Source organism: Triturus cristatus, chromosome 12 (assembly GCF_964204655.1).
Source record: "Triturus cristatus chromosome 12, aTriCri1.1, whole genome shotgun sequence".
In the NCBI taxonomy this organism is placed as follows: Eukaryota; Metazoa; Chordata; class Amphibia; order Caudata; family Salamandridae; genus Triturus; species Triturus cristatus.
Window position 1 is genome coordinate 30,248,623 of NC_140595.1, and position 26,415 is coordinate 30,275,037.

Consider the following 26,415-nt stretch of genomic DNA (forward strand, 5'->3'; position numbering starts at 1 on the left):
GCCAGATCTTAGTGCAATATGGCACACTGTTTACAGAACAAGACATACATTCTATGCCATAGGGCAGATGAAACCTGGGTAAAGATGTGCTCTATGTACAATACTGTTATTGATACCTGCATATCTGGCTTTAAGTTCTCATTCCATCAGACTATTTGCTAAAATGAGCACGCAGGAGGTTACACTGGGGTTGTCCACCAGTGCTGACATGTTCTGTTGAGGAAAGGCAACACGTTACTGGAAAAATTCACATTCCCAATCTTAAATAGAAAAAATTGTCATAATAGTCAGTATGTTATGGTCTAGTCTGCCAGTTTCAAGATGCCCTCCCTGTCGGACACATAGTGCGGAGACATTTTGTCACCCTCTGCAACAACTTCAGAGATGGCTTCATAGAGACAAAAGGAACTCATGTACCCAGATAAACAGGAGAAACAATCTTTAAGCTTTGAAGCGGCAATTAAATGGTCTCATTCAAGAGAGGCAACACATCTCCCACTATATCCATCGCACATGAAAATGGTCACATGGAGGAGAGGCTGTATGGGGGACCCATCTATGGCACCTTTTTTCATCACCTACCTCGGATTCCTCTTCACTGCAATCACTCATGAAAAAAAAAGCAGTGCTACAAGAAGTCAATCTAAAATGATTCAGAAAATAGCCAGCAAAACATTTCAAGCACATCTGTTAACCTGGATATGTTTAAAAAAAAAAAAGTCAGTAGTGTCAGATCATAAACCCACACAGGTTTGTGCAAATTTTTTTTATTTTTTCCACATTTATATCACAATGCGTCCACTTAAAGGACCAAATAGCAAAGTTGCTCCCTTCTGCGTCCCGGGAACACAGAAGTCTGTGTACTGTACATTCACTAAGGCTCTGTTTTTTGCAAATCGCGTTTTCTTCTTTATGATGGTTCTCCATAAGGCAAACAATATCTAAAGGAATGGTAACAAGTGTATCTCCAGCATACAAACCCCTGGCCTTTATTCCACCTTCTGGTAGTACAGCGACAAAACTGGTTAGCACCCATAGTTATTCTGTGTGTTTAGACTCTCAATGAAACGCATTTATAGAAATTTGCAAACGGGGAGGAGAAAAACTATTTGGCTGGTGGAGGGAGGTAAAACGTGTACTTAAACATTCACTGAAACTTTGTTAGCAGAATATCCCTTAAACTGGACAATGACTGAAACCAGACTCAATAAATGGATGCCTATGGAATGTGAAGCTTCAACTTGTAACCAGCCTGCAGTTCAACACTGCTCCTTAAACTAACAAAAAAAAAAATCTGTTGCACCACGTCATATATATATATCTATAATTTGTTTGAAAGAAAGCAATCATGTTAAACAGGGGATGCGTGTTGCAAAATAAAACAGGATTTGCACATCTTTTAGTCTAGGACATTTTCACTGCCAAAGAAAATAAAAGAGAAAACGGGGTAGGGAATACATTTCAAATAAATAGATGCGTATTTTATTACGAGAACTTGTTTTTCCTCTTTTCCCACAAAAAGCTCCATGTACCTGCCCATACAACTCTTCACCAGGCCTTTGGGAAGGTGTCAGATCTACGTTTCCCTCAATGGGGGCACACAAGAAGGGAGACTAACACTTTTTTTAATAGCTGGTTTGCTATGTAGTTGGGGGACCCCTGAACAGAACGACCTTAGAGCCTTCTTTTGCAATTTTCATTTTGTTAGTAAACTGGTAGCAGCAATTTACAAAAGAAGGGGGATCTTTGCTGGAGGAACAGGCATGGACAATAATCCTCTATGACCCTCTTGTTTGCCAGGCCCGTCGCCACGAGGCTGTTCTCCCTATTTAGTGGCATGTTATCTGCCAGTTATTTGAGCTTGCCCATTTGCAGATTGGAAAGCACATTTCTTAGCAATCCTGTACTCAGTCTATGCAGACGTAAGGTAGGATACTTAGTCTACCATCATCCCCATGAGGATCTAAAGATATGCACTGCGTCCAATCGTACCAGTTACCCTGTGTGTCATGGAAACCATTCACCCCTGGCCAGTGCTGTTCGTGTATTCGGGTGATGTCAGCGTTCGTGACCTCCCTAGTAAGACCTGGCAGGTCTGTGGGAAAGCTGTTGGGTACCAACACATGAGTCTTTCGGGCTTCTCGTTTAGTGCTTTCTTCCTCCTTTAGACATTCTGACATAAAATAATGTGCCCCAGGGATCTGAGCATTAGAGATGCCAAGTACGTTCTGCTGTGTATTTATATAGGATCGGATAATTTCGTTTTTGGACAACTCTTTCCAGTTTGTGTGTTCAAAGGGACTCTGCAGGTTAGTTTTGGGGTCAGGCGTGTCCACTTCTGTCCTGTGCTGTTCAACAAGTGCTGGGCTTCCCGCCTGCAGAAAATCTTTCTGGGTTAAGGGTTTTATCTGTCCAGTTAAGGGATCGAATGTGAGCTTCCGTTCTTTTAACTTCACAGACCCCCTTCCAGAACCTTCTAGAATTTGTCCTTCCAAACTCACCATGTGATGGTCTTTGGCGCGGGATTTGTGTTTCTTTTTACTGTCCGAACCAGAGGCTGGGTCATCACTATCCATTTTAGATGAGTCTGGGGAAAGCCCAACACGTGCCATCAGCAGTTCCCCTGAACTGTGGCCACAGATAGTTTTGGAGCCGTGAGGCGTGTGTGGTTGAGGTGTTCCAACTCCGTGCCAGTGAGAACCTTCAGGCGTCCCTTGTTCTTGACGAAGTGGAGAAGCATTCAGATGCATAGGCACACTCTCGAGTCTTTTTGATTGCATTGGCGGGGTGAAGGGTTGTGTCACACAAAGGGGCGATGCCACCTGTGCTCCTTCTGTGCAATGAGTCCTTTGAGAGGGACTAGGCATGGAGCCCTTTGGTGCATAGGTTGTATGCTGGCGACCAAGCGCTTCTTGTCTAACGGTCCGAGGACTAAATGAGGAGCCACGTGGACTCTTCGGTTGGTGCGACACAGTCCCTTCTGACTTTTCATGCTGCTGCAGCACAGCAGTCTTTAACAAGGAAGTGCTTGAAGGTTTCACAAGTCCTGGAGAACTGGTATGTGGCCTTACAGCGTTCACTGGAATCTTATTATGTTTATCATTCTCATTGTGTTCTGCACGGCCTCTGTCACCTCCTGCGAGTAGGGTCCCATCAGGAGGAGTGGGGAAAGGAGATTCTGGACTGCTGCCAATGCCATTAGTTGGTGGAGAGGAATTCTGCACAGACTCGTGGCTAGTTTTAGAAACTTTGGAAGGCGGGGCTTGGAGTCCATCTTTGTGGTCACCTTTTCTTTTGCGGGTTCCCACTTTATCACTCTTCGGAGAGTTTAGTCTCTGTATATCGTTCCGGCTTTTCAGTTCCTGAACGGGTTTTGCTCCCACAGGAGTGGTTACAAGCAGTGGCTCCTGTTTACACATGGGAGCACCACCATTTGCCGAACCTGGTGGGATTGGCACCCTGTTTGGGACTGGGTCGCCTTGAGTCACAGGTTCGATAAGTTTTTGCCAATTCCGTAGCAATTTCTTGGCACGCTTGGCAAGATCCTCATTTTTCGTCTTCTTCCTGACATCATTGATAAGCTTACCCAATCTGGTTTCCTACAACAAAAAACAAAACCATTTAAGATATATATATATATATATATATAAAATGAATTTTTATTTACACAGTGTGATCTGCACAATATACAACTTTAAATCTGTAACACTGTCTCTGGGGGCCCAGTATCCCTACTAGCAGAGTAAAACAGTTGGGAGGTTAGAGTGCAACTATCTGAAAAACTTCAAACCCTTTACATGCTACAAAAACAAAGGGCCAGTCCCTCTATCTTCACATTTTATTTCAAAATGTGCCAGTTCTGCTTTTCAGTGGCCTTAAAAGGCCACGCAACTTCATTAAGTAGTACAGTGCTACGTCTAATGGGGCGGAGCATGTTACCACCAGTAAAAGGAGTAACCTGAAATTTAGGGGCACACATATGCCCTGCAGAATTATTTGTGCAGAGTACGAAGTTCAAATTAGGAAAAGTGTGAAAATATGAACAGTTTCACAGCGATTGCAGGATAGACCTTACACAACTTGTTTGTTCTGGTCTAAAACCACAGTTCAGTTGATAAAAGCATCACCAATAAAAAAATAAACTGGGCTTCTTTCGAAGGACCCATCCGTCTTCTCCGGGAGCTCCGACAGTTGATGGCTGTGCATCAACTGCCCCAATAGAGCTCAGAGATTTTTTTCCATATGAAAGGATATGAACTGCTCTGGGGGAGGATGAGCAAGTGGGTGTTGTCAATGAGGGAGAACAAAATAATTCCTCCATACTTTTTTCCAGATTACCACTCCATTAGAAATGTTAGATTAATAGGGAGGGTCAACGAGAGTGCATGTTGGCAGTGATGCTAGGTGCAAGATCCTAGAATTAGGCTTTCCATGGACAAGTCTTGATTATCAGGGTTTAAAACATAACTTTAGGCCCACTTCTCTTATTTCCCTTCACCTCCCGTCCATAGTTCAAGGGCTACAGTTCCGCAATCGAAACATAACAGACATTCACCCATTAAGGTAAGATGAATGCTATTTATCTGCCTTTCCACATTTGGCTCTTACAATGCTCAAGAATCTTTGAATGAAGAGATGTGCGGATGGTAGGTCTTTTAGTCATTATCACCATCCATTATCCCAGTCTTGCTCCAACCAGACAAATCGCTCCAACAACCAAGAACAGTCATGCATCGCCACCCACAGAATCGAGAATGACCAGTCGGTCAATCCTTTCAGTGTCCGGGCGAGGTATCCTCGGTTAATGCTGTTAACCAGGAAGATTCCTCCATGCTAACTAGTTACGCGACACCACCAGCTAAATCACTACTTTCTTTTTTGAAGTCTTAGATTTTCTTTTGATCATCACCTCGCGCTGGCTACACAAGTTCAGACACTGTATTAACCTTGTACTCAAAGCACTTACCTATCAGTTCATCTTGGTGCTGCCTACAATTACATGATAAATACAAAGATTTATTCTAGGTTTCTGTTCACATCTTTATTGATTTATTAATACATAATACATTTCTTTAAGTACTGTATGATTGATTATATTATGTTTTTAAATGATAGTCTGATTAAACGAGGCACACATCTGATTGCGCATATGGAGAGAAAGTGGAGTGCACCAAGTCGTACTAAATTCTGTACATGGTCATGCCATCTTAGGATGCCAGCTGGCGATATGAAGAGCAGCACACCTTAGACAGAAAAGTGTGCAAGAATACTGCCCATTTATTTTTGTGTCCAGACCAGACTTCAGAGTAGCTCGTGAGCTACTGGTAGCTCTCCAGCTACCCGCAAGTAGCTCTCCTATGTGCAGCATAGCCTATGAAGTTAGATGCTTTTGCATGGATAAACATAAGTATAACAAAATTGAAAAGGGTGTATTGTAGATGAAATAAGGAATATACTACTTACCAGTATGCATCTGTTCTTGGCATGTAGAGCTGCAGAGCCACACACTTAGGATAGTAGATCGCCATCTGGTGTTGGGCTCGGATGCTTGCAGGTTGTGGTCGTCTTCGGAAGAAGTCTTTGGTCACGAGATAGGCGACTCCTCCTTTGGACTACAGTGCGCATGGGTATCCACTCCATCCTCAGATTGTTTTTCGCCATGATGGGAAATGATGGAGTTTGTAAAAAGAGAGATGTCCATGTGTAATGTCTACGTAAGACTATGCTGGAACAGATACAGGTCGCGGGGAGGTGGGCGGGCGTGTGTGGCTCTGCAGCTCTACATGCCAAGAACAGATGCATACTGGTAAGTAGCATATTCCATTCGAGGCATATGAGCTGCAGATCACACACTTAGGATAGACTATATAGCAGTGTCTCCCCTAGCGGTGGTCACCTGTATCAGTTGCAGCAGTTTGGAATAAAGTTTTAAGGACAGCCTGACCCAGAGAAGCTTGTTGTTTCGCTTGCACGTCAACACAGTAGTGTTTAGTGAAGGTGTGTGTTGTAGACCATGTGGCTGCCTTACAGATATCTTCTAAGGGCATGTTTCCTAAGAATGCCATGGAAGCCCCTATTTTGCGTGTGGAATGCGCTCTAGGGGGAACTGTTAGTGTGTGTTTAGCCTTGTGGTAGCATATTTGGATACATTTAACTATCCACCTGGCTATCCCGGATTTGGAAATGGGGTTGCCTTTATGTGGTGGAGAGAAAGCAACAAACAATTGTTTGGTTTTGCGGAATGCTTTGGTTCTGTCAATGTAGTAAAGTAGGGATCCTAACGTCTAAGGTATGAAGAGCTCTTTCAGCTACCGAGTCCGGATTTGGGAAGAACACTGGTAGCTCTACTGATTGGTTAAGATGGAACGGAGATATGACTTTTGGGCGGATTTTTAGTTAGGTTATAAGAACCACTTTGTTGCAGTGTAATTGTAGGAATGGTTCAAGCCTGGATCTCACTTACCAGTCTAAGGGATGTTATAGCGATAAGGAAAGCCACTTTCCATGTGAGGAACTGTAGTTCGCATTTATGCAGAGGTTCAAAATGGGGTCCCATGAGCCTTGTAAGAACAACATTTAGATTCCACACTGGAGAGGGTGGTAATCTGGGAGGAATAATTCTTTTTAGTCCTTCCATGAAGGCTTTGATCGCAGGTACTCTAAAGAGAGTGACAAGTGTTGTCGATTTTGCAAGTAGGCTGCTAATGCTGCTAGGTGGAGACGTATGGATGAGTACGCTAAATTACGTCTTTGCAAGTGTAGTAAGTAGCAAATGATGTTCTGTATGGATGCATCCAGTGGGCGTATTTAATTGTTAGTGCAGTAAATGGCAAATCTTTTCCATTTTGCAGAGTAGCAGGCTCTAGTGGTAGGTCGTCTGGCCTCTTTTATAATATTCATACAGTCTGGTGGTAGGTTGAGGTAACCGAACTCTAGGACTTCAGGAGCCAGATCGCTAGATTCAGTTGATCTGGGTCTGGGTGTCTTATTTCTCCATGGTTCTGGGTTATTAAGGACGGGGAGAGATGCAGTTTTTGGTGTGGAACTAGAGAGAGTTCCAGCAGTGTTGTGAACCAGGGCTGGCGTGCCCATGTGGGGGCTACTAGGATCAGTTTGAGAGACTGTTGCCTGAGCTTGCGTACCACGAATGGAATGAGTGGGAGAGGCGTACGTAAATCTGCCTGACCAGTTCATCCATATCGCATTGCCCTTGGACTGTGGGTGGGGAAACCTGGCGGCGAAGGTTGGGCATTTTGCGTTTGTGTGTGGCGAACAGATCTATGTCTGGTTGGCCCCATTTTTGGAAAAATGGAGTAGGACTTTTGGATGCAATTCCCATTCGTAGATCTGTTGAGTGTCGACTTAACAGGTCGGCAATCTAATTGTGAACCCCTGGAAGGTGTTCTGCAAGCAGGTATATATTCTGGGGAATGGCCCATCTCCAAATGTTCTGTGCTGGCTGGGACAGCTGGAGAGAATGTGTGCCTCCTTGTTTTTGTATACAATACATGGCTGTCATGTCCGTCCGGATGAGGACAGTTTTTTTCTGGAGATGTATTTGGAATGATTTTAGTGCTAGGAATACTGCCAGTAGTTCTAGGTAATTGATATGGAGCACTTTCTGTTGAGTGGTCCATTGGCCCTGAGTGGTGTGTCCTAGGAGATGGGCTCCCCATCCCGTGAGTGATGTGTCCGTTGTTAGCACTATTGGTGGAAGAGGCTCGAGGAACGGCCGCCCTTTGGACAGGTTTGTGTTCCACCATTTTAGAGAGCGATGTGAGCGGCTGTCCACCAACACCAGATCTGTTAGTTGTCCGTGAGCCTGATTCCACTGACGTGCTAGACACTCTTGCAAGGGACGCATTTGAAGTCTTGCATAAGGCACAATGAAGATGCACAACGCCATCATGCCTATCAGTTGCATGAACACTCTTGCTGGAAGAGTGTGTTGGGTTTGAAATTTTACGATGAGAGCTTGTATATTGGCTATCGTGGCTGGGCTGGGATATGCTAGTGCTTTGGAGGTATTTATTTGTGGCTCCCAAATAACGATGTATGTGGGAGGGTTGGAGATGAGATTTGGGGTAGTTTATTGTGAATCCCAAGTTGTGCAAGATTTGAATAGTTTGGTGAGTGTGTAGAACGCATTTGTTGAATGAGTTGCCTTTTATTAGCCAGTTGTCTAGATACGGGAAGACATGAATTTGTTGTCTTCTGAGATGCGCTGCTACTACTGCTAGACATTTGGTGAATACTCTGGGTGCAGTTGTTACCCCGAATGGAAGGACTGTAAACTGATAAGTGTTGTCCGTCCACCACAAACCTTAGGTACTTCTTGTGAGCAGGATGTATGGGAATGTGGAAATAAGCGTCCTTGAGATCTAGTATGGCAAGGAAATCGCCTTGTAGTAGTGGGAGCACTTGTTGAAGAGTGATCATATGGAAATGATCTGAGTTTATGTACAGATTTAGGAGTCTGAGGTCGAGTATTGGTCTAAGAGTCTTGTCCTTTTTGGGGATTAGGAAGTACAGTGAGTATACCCCTGTACCCTGATGTTGTAAGTTAACTGGTTCTATTGCGTGTTTTTGAAGCAATGAGAGGACTTCTTGTTTGAGGAGTGTAAGATGGTCTGGTGACATGGAACGCTGCTTGGGTGGTATGTGTGGAGGGGTAGTGGTGAGTTCCAGGCAGTAACCATACTGGATAATTTGTCTTACCCACTTGTCTGTTGTGATGGAGTTCCAGACAGGTAGGAACTGTTTGAGTCTTACCCTGACTGGAGTGGAATGGTCTGGGGGGAGTGGGGGAAAGGCACTGTTTTGTGGCAGGGGAGGTACGAGTGTTGGTATTGCCTCAACCTCATCCCTTGTTGTTTCCTCTATATCCTCCTCTAAAATATCCTCTACTAGGGGATGTTTGTGTAGAGGTTTTTAATGTAGAGGAGGCGTCTGCTCCCATATTCTTGGAGGCTCCTCTGTAGAAGGAGCATCGAAAGGAGCCACGTGGTTGTGGAGACTGCAATGCTCCCATGGACTTGGCAGTCTCGGTGTCTTTTTTCATTTTTTCAAGTGCAGTGTCAACTGTTGGCCCAAACAGCTGTTCTTGGTTAAAAGGTTGTCCAAGTATGGTACTTTTTACTTCTGGCTTAAAGCCTGAAATGCGTAGCCAGGCATGGTGTCTAAGGAGGACACTTGTGTTTATTGCTCGAGAGGCGGTGTCTGCGGCGCCAAGTGCACATTTAATTGACGCATTTGAGATCAGCTTTCCCTCTTGTACAAGGTCATTTGCCTGGGTCTTGTATTGGTCTGGCAGGTGTTGTAGCCGATTCGCCAACTGATCTTAGTGAGCCCTATCGTAGCGTGCTAATAGGGCTTGGGTGTTGGCAATACGCCAATGATTAGCAGCTTGTGCTGCTACTAGTTTGCCCGAGGCTTCTAAGTGTTTGGATTCTTTGTCAGAGGGTGGTGTATCTCCTGTGGTTTGGGAGTTGGCGCGTTTCCTTGCGTTGGAAACTACCAAAGAATCCAGGGGGAGCTGTCCTTTGATTTAACAAGGATCTTCTGGGGCAGGTCTATATTTTCTCAATTATTGGGTTAAGCACCCTGGCACGGACGGGGTCTTTAAATACTTCTGTTGCGGGTTTTATCACCCCTTTAGGCATAGGTAAAATTTGTACCGACTTCTGAGACTGTTCAAAAGTGTCTAAGAGGAAGTCTTCCTCGGGTGCATCAGAGTGCATGGTGACGTCATGGTAAAGTGCCGCTCTGTTTACTAGTTGTCCAAACCCCAGGTGGTCATTTGGAGGTGATGGTTTGGAGGGATATGGTGTAGGGTCAGGTATATCTGGTAGAGGGTATGCCCAATCATCCAATGGTGGGGTATCTGGATCCGTGAACGGATCATTAGTATTATAGGGATCACCCCCTCCCCCTAGGTCATCATCATCATCCTGTGGAGGTGGTGTATGTGATGGAGATGGTAGAGGTAAGAGTTGTGTAGGCAGAGGGGGTGGGGTAGAAGGTCGTATGGGAGAGGAAGGAGGAATAGATGATGTTGCAGAGTCCTTTTTTATAGGAACTGGGGCAGGTGTGTCCAGTTTCCGTTTCTTACATGGCACTGCAGTGACATGTCCAGTCTTTGGATTAATATAGATCCTTTTTTGTGTTGGATCTGGATGGGAAAGTTCTTGTTCTTCAGGAACAGATTTGGGCACCGATTTTTTAGGTTCCGTTCGAGGTTTTGGTTGATCGGTAGAGTCTTTGGCTTTAGGAGGTGTATTATAGTCCTTAGCCGGTGGTTTCGGTGCCGATGAAGGTTTCGGTGCCGAAGTGGAGTCTTTCAGCTTGGGAACTTTCGGTGCCCGTTTATCTATGGGCCTCGATGTTTTCGGTGCCGAAGGTGTCGGATCAGATTTCGGTGCCGAGAGGTCTTTGGTGCCGAAGGTGCCGGGGGTACAATGACATGCGGCTTACTCTGGCCCGAGCCACCGGAAGGCTTATGTTTCTTCGGAGCCGAGCCCGGAGGCGGGGCTTCTGAAGGGTGTTATCGGTCTCGATTGAGGCCAGCTGGCGAAGTTTTGACCAATGCCTTTGGTTTTGGAGGGATTGGGGCAGGGGCAGTGGTACTAGCGCGTTGCCCCGGAGTAATGGGGTCGTCTGAGTCGTCTGCTTCTGAGATGATTTGAAGTTCCGCGGAATCCTCTTCCGGGACCCTCAAAGATGTTTATTGGTTCCGGGGCTGGTCTGTGTGCCATGATAGGGCGTCGAGCTCTTTGACCCTGAGTTGCATGAACACTCTTGCTGGAAGAGAGTGCTGGGTTTGAAATTTTGCAATCAGAGCTTGTATTTTGGCTATCCTGACTGGGCTGGGATATGCTAGTGCTTTGGAGGTATTTATGGTGGCTCCCAGATATTGATGTTTGTGGGAGGGTTTTGGGATAGTTTATTGTGAATCCCAAGTTGTGTAAGATTTGGATAGTTTGGTGAGTGTGTAGGATGCATTTGTTGAATGAATTGGCTTTTATGAGCCAATCGTCTAGATATGGGAAGACATGAATTTGTTGTCTCCTGAGATGCGCTGCTACTACTGCTAGGCATTTGGTGAATACTCTGGGCGCAGTTGTTACCCCGAATGGAAGGACTGTAAACTGATAGTGTTGTCCGTCCACCACAAACCTTAGGTACTTCCTGTGAGAAGGATGTATGGGAATGTGGAAATAAGCGTCCTTGAGATCTAGTGTGGCAAGGAAATCGCCTTGTTGTAGTAGTGGGAGTACTTGTTGAAGAGTGATCATATGGAAATGATCTGAGTTTATGTACAGATTTAGGAGTCTGAGGTCGAGTATTGGTCTGAGCGTCTCGTCCTTTTTGGGGATTAGGAAGTACAGTGAGTATACCCCTGTACCCTGGTGTTGTAAGGGAACTGGTTCTATTGCGTGTTTTTGAAGCAATGAGAGCACTTCTTGTTTGAGGAGCGCAAGATGGTCTGGTGACATAGCATTGCTTGGGTGGAATGTGTGGGGGGGTAGTGGTGAGTTCCAGGCAGTAACCATACTGGATAATTTGTCTTACCAACTTGTATGTTGTGATGGGAGTTCCAGACAGGAAGGAACTGTTTGAGTCTTCCCCCGACTGGAGTGGAATGGTCTGGGGGGAGTGGAGGAAAGTCACTGTTTTGTGGCGGGGGAGGTACGAGTGTTGGTATTGCCTCGACCTCGTCCCTTGTTGTTTCCTCTATATCCTCCTCTAAAATATCCTCTACTGGGGGATGTTTGTGTAGAGGTTTTAAACGTAGAGGAGGTGCCTGCTCCCATATTCTTGGAGGCTCCTCTGTAGAAGGAGCATCGAAAGGAGCCGCATGGTTGTGGAGACTGCAATGCTCCCATGGACTTAGCAGTCTCGGTGTCTTTTTTCATTTTTTCTAGTGCAGTGTCAACTGCTGGTCGAAACAGCTGTTCTTGGTTAAAAGGCTGGCTAAGTATGGTACTTTGTACTTCTGGCTTAAAGCCTGAAATGCATAGCCAGGCATGGCGTCTAAGGAGTACACGTATTTAGTGCTCGAGAGACGGTGTCTGCGGCGTCAAGTGCACATTTAATTGACGCATTTGAGATAAGTTTTCCCTCTTGTATAAGGTCATTTGCCTGGGTCTTGTATTGGTCTGGCAGCTGTTGTAGCAGATTCTCCAACTGATCGTAGTGAGCCCTATTGTAGCGTGCTAATAAGGCTTGGGTGTTGGCAATACGCCAATGATTAGCAGCTTGTGCTGCTACTCGTTTGCCCGAGGCTTCTAATAGTTTGGATTCTTTGTCAGGGGGTGGTGTATCTCCCGTGGTTTGGGAGTTGGCGTGTTTCCTTGCGTTGGAAACTACCAAAGAATCCAGAGGGAGCTACCCTTTGATGCAACAAGGATCTTCTGGGGCAGGTCTATATTTTTTCTCAATTATTGGGTTTAGCACCCTGGCACGGACTGGGTCTTAAAACACGCCACAGAAGTATTTAATCACCCCATTAAGCATAGGTAAAATTTGTACGACTTTTGAGACTGTTCGAAAGGGTCTAAGAGGAAGTCTTCCTCGGGTGCATCGCAGTGCATGGTGATGCCATGGTAAAGTGCTGCTCTGTTTACTAGTTGTCCAAACCCCAGGTGGTCATCTGGAGGTGATGGTTTGGAGGGATATGGTGTAGGGTCAGGTATATCTGGTAGAGGGTATGCCCAATCATCCAATGGTGTGGTATCTGGATCCGTGAACGGATCATTAGATTTATAAGGATCACCCCCTCCCCCTAGGTAGTCATCGTCATCATGTGGAGGTGGTGTATGTGATGGAGATGGTAGAGGTAAGGGTGGTGTAGAAGCTCGTATGGGAGAGGAAGGAGGAATAGGTGATGTTGCAGAGTCCTTTTTTATAGGAACTGTGGCAGGTATTGTGTCCAGTTTCCGTTTCTTACATGGCACTGCAGTGACCTGTCCAGTCTTTGGATTAATATAGATTTTTTGTGTTGGATCTGGATGGAAAAGTTCTTGTTCTTCAGGAACAGAATTTGGCGCCGATTTTTTCGGTTCCGATCGAGGTTTTGATTGATCGGTGGAGTCTTTGGCTTTAGGAGGTTTATTATAGTCCTTAGCCGGTGGTTTCGGTGCCGATGAAGGTTTCGGTGCCCAAGGTGAGTCTTTCGGCTTTGGAACTTTCGGTGCCGGTTTATCTATGGACCTTTTGTCTTTGGTGCCGAAGGTACAATGGCATGCGGCTTACTCGGGCCCGAGCCACCAGAAGGCTTATGTTTCTTCGGAACCGAGCCCTGAGGCGGGGCTTCTGAAGGATGTTTCCGGTCTTGACTGAGGCAAGCTGGCGAAGTCTTGACCAATGCCTTTGGTTTTGGAGGGGTAGGGGCAGTGGTACTCACGCATTGCCCCAGAGTAATGGGGTCGTCTGCTTCTGAGAGGATTTGAAGTTTCTCGTAATCCTCTTCCGGGACATCGGGACCCTCATCGAAGAGGTTTACTGGTTCCGGGGCTGGTCTGTGTGCCATGATATGGCGTCAAGCTCTTCGATCCCGAATGGTCTTTTTGGATCAAAATGCAGAGCAGGCTGGACAGCTGGCTTCGTCGTGTTCCGGTGATAGGCACAGGTTGCAGACTTTGTGATGGTCACTGTGCGGAAATTTTGCTCCACACTGATGGCATCTTTTAAACGGCGTCCTTTCCATGAGCCGTAGGCCTCACGGCGTGGATAGGCCCAGCAGCCCGCGTCGACGTCCGGAATCGAGCTGATGAATTCGATGTCGAGTTAAGGTGCTTTGATTTAGTTGTAGAAGTTTTTTCTTCGAAAAGCTTGTATTTGAGATTTTCAACTGGAGTTGGAAAAGTTACATCCGAACCCAATGGCGGAAAAAAACAATCTGAGGATGGAGTGGATGCCCATGCGCACTGTAGTCCAAGGGAGGAGTCACCCATCTCGTGACCAAAGACTTCTTCCCGAAGACAACAACAACCTGCAAGCATCCGAGCCCAACACCAGATGGCGATCTACTATCCTAAGTGCGTGATCTGCAGCTCATATGCCTCGAACCTAATGTTTCGGCAAACATGGTTGAACTTCCAAAGTGTATTTAAAGATGAAATTTTAGTGGAAAATCTTGTAGCACGGGAGGCTTTATTACTCGTATTAGAACCTTAGTGCCAGTGGTACTGCAGCTAAGACTGGTACTCAGTACCCGTGCAGAGGCACACCAAGTTGATAAAATGTTTGCATTACTGCTGGCAACCCAGCCTGATGCACGGACATGAACACTGCTCACAACCTTACACAAGGTGGCCACTAATGTAAATCTCTTATGTGGTCACTACACAACACGAATAATAATAGTAGATCAGCACGATTGTCATTGAACCCAAGTAGCTCTTATTACAGAAAAGGCTGGAGACCCCTCTGATCCAGGCTGATAGAAAACTATCAGTATGTCCTACACCTTAAATTACAAGAGGTATGAGATTTTCCAGCAAAACAGTTTGTTGTAGATCTGTGGGACTGCACTATGTAACTGCAACTGTCAATGAAGTGTGGCTTTAAGGAAATTGTATTCATTGCTAAACCCTTCAGGCCTCTGTATCTAGCCAGATCAGTCAGACCATCATCTCTACCAAGAAATGGCCACTGCCTTAAGGCTTTTTGTCTCTCAATACGCTTCACTTGGTTATGAAACACTACCTTAAACTTTGTCAAATCAATGTAGATCACAGGTCACGGGTGTACAACAATGAATCAATATGTATGGGCTGCAAAGGCTTCTTTCCACTGGCCATTCAAGGATCTGTTGCTGGGGAAGGAGAAAGCGTCTTCCAGCTTTGGCCTACTAGTGTGGGGTGGTCAACGCTGCTACTTCTACAAAAGCTGTCCAATGCTGCAAGCTATTCCCTAGCTGGTTCTCTCAGAGGACCCAATGTTCAAAATACTTTACCTCAAGTGCCTCTTTGGTGATGGGAAATTTCTCCAAACTGGAGATCACTTCCAGCACTGCCACCATGTTCTTGATCTGCAAAAGAAGACATACCTTCAGCAAGATGATTCCACAATCATTGAAACAGTTAAGTAAACGAATTACTCGTTTGGACTGAATGACAAGCGCACATTGATGGCTCCAGTGCACAGGCTCCTTCTGCCTTGGAGATACTTCATGACTGCCTTTGCATTGAATTTTACCGCACCTTAACTCACTTCTCCTACCTTTTACTTGGCATCCTTGCATGCAATGGCTAATCCATACTCTTAGTCACAAAAGGTGGAATGGTCCGGAGCAATTCAACTTTCAACCAACCATCCCACACCAGCTTGCATCAATAATGGTCTCAATTTTCCAAGTCTGGCACAACACCTTACGATACATCCTATCTAGCACATTCCTCAAAATCTGTTGTGGCAGGTCACTGCACATGCAAAAAAAAAAAACCTCCAAGCTTCAGAACTAATACAAAATGGATACTCATCGTATACTTTAATAAAAATGCTATAAGCAAGTTCGGTTTAGGTCTCAAGTATATCTGCACTAATTTTGGCCTCTCCAGACCTCATCGTGGAGGCCTGATATTCTCAGATATGGCTATGCCAACACTAAGCTAGATACTGCACAACTGTGGCATGAGAAGTGTGCAAATATCCACTGCAATGCAAACTGCTGATCATACCTAGCCCCAAACGTCTGCGGTCCCCACGTTACTCACAAAAACTACAACATCCAACTATAGGAAGGCTTGTCCTATTAGTACTACATATACAAGATACTCTTGATCAGTATGACATGTCGGCTTAAAGAGAAGACTAGGCACACTATTAAATAAACATCTACCACTGATTTAATTTTGCAAGTGATTAATTTTTTAGTCCACTGACAACAAATTGGCCAACCTAATAAACCGTTGGGAGGCGTGGGAAAATAAAGGTAAGGTAAATGTGCCTTCACGGGATTTTTTTTTTTTTTTTTTTAAACAAAAAATCTTCAACTCCCAAAGATAAATCTATAAAGCCCTCATTAGTGACTTCAAGTAAAAAAAATTGACAAAATCAATTGCATTTATTCAAAGCGAGTAGATACAAGGAAAGCAAGATGGTGTAGATTTCAAAAATACAAATGTATGTAGAAACATCCATTTACAATTAAGGGTACAAAAGACTCGATCAGCGAAGGACTCCCGAGGTGGCAGCTACATTTCGGATTCAATCATTTTTGTACCCGTCCTGACACCACCTGTAAGACTTAAACGGGGTGTCTCGCATCATTTATGATACACATGTGGCGAGCATAGTTATTTGGATGACAGTCATGACATTAGTTTAGATTTTTGGAGGCCATTTTTGCTCCATCTCTATGCATCAGATTACGTTCTTTTATTGATCTAGGGTCTTCAATCCACATAACATTCCGTCCTGAAGAAGGAATTATAGACTACAGCACGAGACAAGACCGAAACGTCGACAATTCAATCCATTTTCATGTACAAATGATCTTTCTAGAAATGTTCATTGTATATTCAATGATGTTCCCATTTGACAATATTTGAAATGGGCTATAACAAAAGTGTTCACGAGAAAACAGTTGCTGTGAAGATTATCTGTCACTTTTGTATTTTGTAACCTTATTTATAAATGGATTTTTCTACATAAATTTGTATTTTTGAAGTATACACCCATCTTGCTTTCCTCTGTTGATAAACTCGCTTTAATTGAATTGATTTTGTCAATTTGTTTACCAGAAGTCACGGAGGGCTTTATAGATTTGTCTCTGCGAGTCCAAATAATTGTGTTATAAAAAAAAAACCCTTGCAGGCACATTTACCTTACCCTGAATTTTATAGTCCAGCGCAAATTATACTGCACTATGAGGCGTGGACAATAACAGTTAAAAAATCTTGTTTTTATATGTACACTATACATAGACCATGCCAATACCTGTTATCCAAGCTAGTTTAGAATGTGATGGCAAAGCTGACAAGTTTCAGGAACAACTTGGGACTTTGAGAAATCGGTAACCAACTATCAACAAACACCATGGAGGAGTTTAAAGCAGCAATTAGTCAGGGATAACCAAACTCGTCTAATTACCTATAAGGTAAGCAAAACTGTGGATCTAAGAAGAAATGGCTGTTATGCATGCATTCTGCAAATGTTAAATAGTTTCACAATTTTTTTTTTTTTAAACAGTCTCCCTCCAATACCCGTGTTGGAACCTCAAGGAGGTAGTATATGCACAAAAATACATGACTTGACAACAAAGAACTAGGAACAATCGAAGTTTTCAAAGCTGGGCTTAGACTATATAAATAATTCAAACATCTGAGCAGGTGGATCAGATGCCACAATATGAAAAAACATAACGCTATGATCGTGAAAGTTCTGAGCTCATATTTAACTCAATTCTTGTAGTTAACATGCCAGCCCTCGTTAGGCATTATAGATAAATGGGGTAACCCAATCAAAGTCCTTGAACCTGGGCATCTATTAGTACAAACAATTGGTCCCGGACCTTTCTTTTCACAAAAAACACACTTTCTGAAGTCACATTTTATATGAACAAACACTATGCATGCACCTACAAAATGACTCGAGAGATTTTTATTTTAGCACGATTTTTGGGTGAAGTAACACTGAGTGGGAGGTGGCCACCGTAACGTGCAAGAAATGCGGGTTCGTGTAAGAAGAAATAAATCAGAGCAGAGTGGGGGAAGCAATGCATGTAGGGGGGAAAGAAGAAACAGGAGAAAGCAGTGGGGAGAGAAGCAATGGGAAAAACAATGTGCGGTGTGGGGGTACCAAATGGGCAGAGAACAGTGGGGTGGGTAGGATAGACGCACATGGGCGACAAAGCAATGCAGGGGGAGATGCATAGGATGGCAGTGCACCACGGAGGGTGGTGGGAAGAACAAGGCAGTGAGTGCAAAACAGCATACAGAGGGAGGGTTAAGAAGTACACAAAGAAGAAAGCTGGAAAAAGCATTCACTTTCAAAGAGTGCTTAAATCAAAAGAAAAAAAGTGGGTCCCTAAATGTGAGAAACAGAAGGACAAAAGGAAAAGGACAATGCTCCAGGTGAGGGCCAGACACAAGATGGATAAGGAAAGACTTTGAATATGCAAGAAAATGAGTGACAGAAATGCCAACCAGCGGTAAAGTATGGGCAGGCCCCACACACCTGTATGTTCTTGGTAAGCCCACAATAGGTCTGGCAACAGACGGAATTCAACATCTGGTAGGCTCGACCTAAAAGGCACACTGAATAATTGCCCATTGGGGCAGTTTCTATACTAGATCAACCTGAAAAAAGTTGCCAAACCCTCATTTGTAAGAGGAAAAGTAGAGTACCCTGTAGGCGCAGCACCTAAAGACCTTAGTACAATGCCTGGTTCTTGAAGACTGGACGATAGGGAATCCATTCCTGGGAAGAGGTGTGGCACAGCAGCCAGGACGGCTAACTCCAGATCACAGGGCTCGCGGTTTGATCCCCGGCGCCATGTTAGCCCAGCACTGTGTGACTGGGAAATAGCTCGCTTAATCTTCCAGACGGCCCCCAGCGCCTTGAGACCCTTAAGGTGGATTAGTTTGCGCTTTACAAATACTGGGTTTATGGTTTATTCCGGACTGACCACAGACAGTTTCACTTGCTTTACTACAGGCAGAGATCTTCAAGTAGCAGCTCCCTTTGTAACCAAAAACGCGCCACATTATCATTTTATGTAAACACCGACTTTATTCAGACATCCATTTTAACCCCACATATAATTTCCTGCATTTCTTTAGTTCAGGTTGAATCGTAACTTGTATCAGCATATTAACATACAATCATTAGTTCGGAATTCCATGTTTTACTTGCGGTTTTGAATTTTAAGCCTGCTTGCTTTGAGGATTATCTCACATCATCAGGACCCTTTACATTCAGTGATGGTTAAATGAAAAAATGTGAGAAAGGATTACACTGCCTGACCAATGGAACAGAAAGTAAAAAGTTTAATACTACCATGTCCAACTTTTGGTCACAAAAGAGAAGATGCCTGCAGCATACAGCAAAACAGCCTTTTGGTGGCCACATCTTTCTTACAAGAGAAATCGCACATGGTTTTGTAAATGGTTCTAAATACTGGCTACCTAGCCTCATAGGGATTCAATTGCAGCAAGAGCTGAAGTCCTCTCAACAAAGATCAGGCGCACATGTAAAGAGACTCTTCCACTGCGAATCCCTTGTTTTTTCTATTTTCACCTCAAGTTTTCAGTTTTGTAAAGGGTTGTTTAATATTACCCACGGGCGTTTTTAATCTTGAATACTCACTTGGCTACTCTATACAGTAGGATGGTTTTGTTACTAACTTTTACAAATCTATAATGCAGCACCTGATCAACACCTTCATACACATACCCAATTCATATCAGTCAACTGTGTGCTGCCTCAATAGCAACCTGCTTTACACACAACCCAATGAGATTTAAAATCAATCATTTCCAAACTGCAGGTTGAGGGAGGAGCTGTGGGATTTAGAGAGCCCGATAATATTTACAATAACTGAATTCCGCATTTTCCAAGTCGACTTTAAGCCAATTACACTGTGGCATTCATCAGGACACTATTTATGAAATATATAACGTAGAGCATGACTTTAAAAGGTCGAGTACTACATTCAAGAGGATTCAAATGAGTCAGCCAATTAACGTTATCTCAGTACATTTACTCATCCCCAATATATTTCCAGCAGTGGTCTAATTTATTCACTCAAATCAAAAGTATGGAGTGAGGGAAATGGATTTCTGGTTCAGGAAACAATGTGCCACTGTCTTCATTAACTGTGGTTTTCACACAAATACACCGAAGCAGGGTTGATTCTTAATTGTTAATTCGAGCTCTAGTATTATTCGAGAAAGGATAGTATCTCTGGTGTGAGAAAGGGTGCCTATCCAATTATATGGTCTAGAAAATAGGTTTTCAAGAAGACTAAGAACTGTGGAAGGTCCACCACTGTACACCATGTCAGCAGGCTGACTTGCACAGATGGGTTCATCCTGTTGATGCATCATTTAGATTGGAGGTGGTCCACGGCAGAGGTTGGCTGCATGATCCCACATTCCACCAAAAGCAGCTGCACAGAGCCAGTTTTCCCTTCCATGTGTCCACAGTGATCCATGCTCAGCCTGTGACCATATGCACTGCTGATTTTTTTTCTCCAAGTCTCTTGCAGTGGCATTTCGCGTCATCATGGGGCCCTTGCAGATTGTGAAGAGGGTCTCCAGCAGTTCCCATACCTCAGATACTCATAGGCCTTGGGCTGAATGGGGCCACCAGGAGTTGTTCTGAGGGCCCGATGGCGGGGGGGGGGGGGGTATCCCTGTGTTACGCTCCTGGTCTTTTGGTTGATTTGAGAATGTGCGGTCTTTTTGCTAATTTGCAGTTTGAGTTTTTTAGATAGCCTACACTCACAAATACACTAAAGTGACATGTCAGCTTGTGGGATCCACAAAGCCTGTGACAAAGGGGGTTCAAACGCGGCAGCAGTGTCTCCCCTCATCATCCAAAGGCTGGGATCTGAGCACCTGCCACCTTGTATGCCCTGACAATTCTCAGGGTGCAGGCTTCTCCAGTTGCGCATCTTGCACTTGGCTTACAACAAAACGTTTGTTGCAACCAGATAATCAGAACCGCAGTATTCTTGGTTGTTCAAGCATTTGCACTAGTTCCACACAAAGAAAGTAAAATCAGTTTGCAATTTTATTGACAAAAAGTGCCACATACAACATGGCAGCCCAGTAGTCACGCTATCAATGTTTTTATCCACAAAGATGACGAAAATCCATACTCCAAACTGCGCTGGGAATCAAGGGGGGGGGGGGTAGTATTCATTCATGTTTAGGACTCCATCTTAGCTCACGTTTCATGAATCAGCACCAAAGTTAAGGATTCTAATGTGGCAATCCGAAGGAGCGCACAATGTCCCTAATGCGAACACCTACACCTTGATTAGAGGATGTGGCCGCTAAGATGCTGCATGCAGTAAAGGTGCACTCAAAGAGCCGTGGGTGAAAGGGCAGAATTACGTGATCACTTAAGAAATCACAGTTCACTCTGCACTGGCTGAAAACCTTTGTTTTTATGCTTTGACATAAAAGCCGCACAGGACAGATGATATGGGGCAACAGAGCAAGTCCTCCGTTTTGCAGGGGCTTCCCTGAGACCTCCACCCTGCGTCTCCAGTGCCCTCTGCGCTTCACACACTGCAGATACAGACGGAAGCAAAGAGCGCGATATGTAAACTCACCACCGACTACACGCGCAATTTTTAGCAATGTGAGGCTATGCATACTGCTCCCAGAATGTTCTTTGATTAGATACAAATATATGCAGAAATTTGAAAGCAAGATTGATTATTCTTTGCTTTCAAAATAACATTCACAAAAAAATGCAAAAAGATTTCGCTAAAGTACTGTAACATTTTAGGTACAGATTGCCTGCAGCATCATTTAGTAAACTGTTGATGTACGCTAGTATTTCCCAAAAATATTCATAATGGAAAATCAGTGTAACCAGTTTAATAAGATTATGGGAAACAAAAATAAACAATCATTGGCAAAGCCTATAGGGCTGAAATTGTTAGTCAGCCTTTTGGTTTTGTCAATGCATGACTTGTTTAGGCATGTTTTTTGTAAAACCTAATTGGTGTGGGAGCTGCCAGGCCCTTATTACAACAAAGTTTGGCAAAAGCAAAAATTGTTTTGGTCTCAAAAAGTACACATTGCTACAGTAGTTCCTGGCACTGAACAAGACTGGGTGTCGATTATGCTCCTTGTGAAACAGAATGCTGTCACTCACAGAGAAGCTAGCCGATAGAGACAGAATTTTAATAAACACGAAAGGTCATGGTTAACGCCAGACCTAACTAGGGGCCTAATTATTAAATAAAGTCTCAACAGTGCACTCATGTCCTTGCATTAAGTGCAGATATAATACTTTCGTGAATTCACAAGACTTTACAGAAGTAGGCCAAGAATTAGTACTCCTAGATAATATTTGTGAACTGCATTTTAGCATGAGCAAGTTCACTTTCCCTCCAACCCCTTTTTCCCTCAACCCTGGAAGAAGTTGTATGTCTGCCTTTACAACCTCTCTCAGTATGGGAAGAGATAATAGAAGAGTTGGTGAAAACCCTTAAAACATGCAAGTTAGTAGGTTTGCACAGACTAAAACGGGCATTCCAACCCTGGGACTGTTGCTTACCTTCAGCGCCAGAATGTAGATCTGCGGAAACGTGGCAACTTAAGGGAATTGCTAGTAGGCAAACCCTACTATGGAAGGAGCCCTGGCATAATCAGTGAGGCTATTTCGGAGCTCTTATATAAGGAGATTGCTGCCATAATTTGTCAACGAATTATATGGCACAAACGGGACAAGTGGATTTTGTTACAGGACAAGTAAATTTATGAAACAAACTGCCCCATGGACAAGTAGATATTTTATTTAATTCCACACCCCTGAACTTACACAGATTGGTCCAATGCTGGCAAAAGCAACACCTCAAAGGAAGCAGCCTGGACCGTGAAGGCTTATACAGAAGAGAGTCCCTGTGCCTTAGGGTCCTTTGAGGGTCACCTTAGTTTTCCTTGGGCTCCCCCGATTGCCCAGGGCCTGCCCAACTCCCCTACTTGTGGTGAGTCTCCTGGACCTTGCCAAGGCTTTTTGGCTCTCCCGCCGGACACCTCAGCACTCTACATCCTTCGTCGATTGGTGCATGCAGCTGAAGAGTTAAGGTCAGTCATCCTTCCTGAAGCACTGGACATCAGAGGCCATTCGTCTTCCAAGTCTCCTGGTCACCACCGAGTGAGATACTGTCCCCTCTGCTTTCAGGTACGCCTTGTCAAGATTCCATGTTTGGATTCCTCCGGGCACTTTCTCCTCTTTCCTGAAGTACTCCATTGGGTTCGCCGGCGGATTCCCATAACACTTCACACCTATACACCCCGCCTCCCTGAGATAGGTAACTTGGGTACCACGGTATCCACAGGTGGGATGGCTCTCCAATCTATCTTCCACGGGGTTTCCTCATGGTCCTCTAGGAAGAGTACCTAATCTTTAAAATCCCAACCACGACTTGCACAAAGACTTGTACGGAGCTCGCAGTCGTGTTTAAACACTGAACACACCCTCCGTGGGGTCCCTATCTACTTACCTTGGGTGGTTCTGTGGGTCCCCAGCAATTCTACATCCTCTCAACATTGTCCAGACTTGAGTCGTGGTTCTTACACCACTCTTAGTATATGGTTTGGTCCCCCGAGGCCCACTTTGTATTACGTGTTATTTACTGTGTTTCTTTGCTAAAGTATTGTGTGCTTTGTGTCTATGTTATTATGTTAATGAAATTTTTAAAGCGCAGCAGTTACCCAGAGTTTTCCTAGCGCTAGTTACACCTCCACTAAGGCTAGAGCGGCAGGAGGATTTTATTGGGTAAAGAGCCAGGTTTTTACGCCCTTCCTAAAGGTTAGCAGATCCGTGGCATTTCTGTGTAGCAGATACTTTCTAGAAAGTGTTCTATAATAAATACATCATTTTATACATACTTTGTGTGGTTCCTTTTCATTTAGTCTATACTATAAGATTGCATTCTGGTAAAACCAGATGCTTTACACTCCATCAAGACTAAGCATCAAGGCTGCTCTCCACAGCTACCACTTGGATAGCTTTCTAAGGTTTTCTGAGACTGCCTAAATCACCATACAGGTTGTCTGAATTGGTGCAGGGTGTCCACCAACATTGGTGGACATCATAAACCAGGCCAGCCTCTCACAAGTACTGGCAAATACAGTTGGCCCGGCTACTATTCTGATAAGTGTACAAGCATTATAAAAAAATACTTTAAAAAACCTGCTACAATTTAGGCAAACACATTTCCCCTTGAGTATGCAACGAGTATGCAAGAAATAATCTGTGACAACTGCGAACTTTTGAGATGCCAAATTGTCCCTCATACACTGCACTGAAAGCACACTACAGAGGGCAGAAGAATACTAACAGTCAACAGCATAACACAAAAGAAACATGAAATTGTAGCCTAAACATTAAGTTGGTATCCTGATCTTTGTTTTAGCAGCGCAAGAACAGTAAACTAATTCTAGTATGAAGGAATGGTGCAGCAATTGAAATACTGGCATACACCAACAAAGAGCACGCATTAGGAGCCAAGCATTTGCAATGCAATAGGTCTCGCATTTACGCGACTAAGCTATTGGCATTGTAAATGACTATGCCTTTTATTTATGTTTTAAAACAAAAATAAAAGGCATCATCATTTGCAATGTCAATAGCTCAAACTTGCGTAAATGCGAGACCCATTACATTGCAAATGCTTGTTTTAAGAGGCAAGAGAGAGGACTGTCCGGGAGCTCAGCCTCATCGCCTTAAAGCAGTTCAGCATATTGTGTAAGTTTATCAATCGGCAGCCTGCTTGCTTCCCATACTTTCGGATTCAGACGCCTGCATTAAATAGTGTCCTCCGAGAGGCGCTTCCCAGCTCCGCCGGACTCTTTCCGTGTTTTATATCTTGGAATGATGAGCCGCTGGGTGAGTCAGCCGCAGCTCTCAGCAGTAGGTGCACTCGCACACCGAGCTTCCTGTCCATCTTTCCAGGTTTCTCCTCACCTTACTGGCAATGTACGTGGGAGGCTGAGAAGTGCCAAAACATGGTCTGTAATCTGAAACAAACCGAAACAGTGGAGTGCGCTTCCGGCTTTGCTTTTCCTGAGCGCCTAATCGTCAGCTGCAGCATCTCCCCCAGGAAGTCGCCCTGCGATATCTCCTCTGCCAATGCACCCCAGCCCCATCAGAGCCTCACCCCCCAGGAGGCACCAGGGGCAGGGCACGGCACAGGCCTGCAGCTGTGGTCTCCTGCTGTGCACATCGGGATGAATCCCCTGCTGGAGTGGGGCGGGTCTGACAGACTCCACCTCAAGCTCCTGTGCCGGGACAGGAGCAGTGAGGGCCTTGGGGCAGTACTCCTGTCCCGTGCAGGGGGAGACTGGTCACCCTCGCGGTAGGGACATCCAGTCCGTTAAGGAAGAATGGGAGAGGTGTTACACGGGGTGGGACGGGTGGGGAGGCCTCGAGTTTTTACAACAACTTAATGCTCAATTGGGACTTCAGCAAAGGTATTAGGACGTGCACTCGTCAAGGTGACAAGATTGTGGGACGTGGTGCGACTTTTTATGGACCATCCAAATGCAGTGCGCTCACAGCTGTGCTCAAGTATGGGGGCACAGACAGGACTCTTGGGGAATAGTTATTTGCCACTAAGTGCAAAGGCGAGGGCTCACTTGACTACAAGTGCAAATAATGGCATACCTTGGAGCATGGTGGGAGACCGGCCTCCGCGCAGTGGCATGCTGCATTTCCTGCATTACCTCCAATAACCTTCCACCTGTATTTGTTTTTACTAGCCCACCCTTCATTTCCACTCGCAGCCTGCCTGCAGCCCTGGGGAGCTCGCGGAGTCAGGGCAAAGAGACAGGGTTGTCCCCTCTGCAAACCAACTGCGCCATCCCCTACCTGAAAACAGTGTTCCTCAGTGCGCTTTTCCGGGCACCTTCGCGGCGCCTATTGGCTTTTATTGATACCCGTGTTGACTAAACAGTGCCCTCATTACACGTACCCTAAGGGAAGAGCTCATGCCCAATTGCCCTAATGAGGCTGTGTTGCGCCAATTATTCACCCACTCCCAGGCCCTCCGAGGGGCAGTGGAGGGGGCTCCTGGTGGGCAGCCCTGGGCCTGGCATGCGCATCCGTGCGGGGTGCTGATGGGACAATTCACTACGAGACCCCACCCACTCGCCTTGCACCCAGAAAAACGGGGAAAAAAAGTCCCTCCGTTCGCCAGACACAATCTTTGTATTCTTAATGTCGGCCATTTATGGAGAATCATTTATGGTGGTAGGAAACCTTTGATATAGAGTTTAGAAGTGAGTTTTTAATCCCACTTATTTTAAAACACCAAGACGGCAAATTACGTTTTTGATTACTACGGGAGGATAAGTGCAAAGTCTGCTAAAATGGAATAATGTTTCGATATAGTGCACTGGCCAGAAAAAAAAAAGTTTGCAGAAAATAGCCAGAAAAAGTTACGGGCAGAGGTGCTAATTTTAGAAGTGTGGAGATCGGCTCGATTCGCCGCAGTTTACCATCCTGTGATTCCGGGCAAATCACTTACACTCCAGATGCCTTTTTTTTTTTTAAACACATGAATGTGCTGTTGTGTGATGTAACGTGTGCTCCTGTACACTGCTCCAGTGCATTCGGGTCAAGTTCACGCTATACAAAATGTGTACAAAAATCATCAACACTGTTGAAAGTTAATTTGAAAGAGGGTCGGCATGCAATTCAGTCTGTATGTTTTTGTAATTT

General features: G+C 44.7%; 1 protein-coding gene across 3 annotated transcripts in view; it reads right to left on the reverse strand.

Annotated features, from left to right (window-relative positions):
- Positions 1-751: 751 nt before the first annotated feature.
- Positions 752-26,415, reverse strand: part of MED26 (mediator complex subunit 26) — a 99,178-nt gene continuing 73,514 nt past the window's right edge. For all 3 annotated transcript variants that reach the window (XM_085637340.1, XM_085637342.1, XM_085637341.1), the window contains 2 exons: positions 14,960-15,034; positions 752-3,599 (listed from right to left, as the gene is read on the reverse strand). In XM_085637340.1, the coding sequence (XP_085493466.1) occupies positions 1,908-3,599; positions 14,960-15,034 (1,767 nt within the window). In that variant the 3' untranslated portion in view covers positions 752-1,907. The remainder of the gene's footprint in view (positions 3,600-14,959; positions 15,035-26,415) is intronic.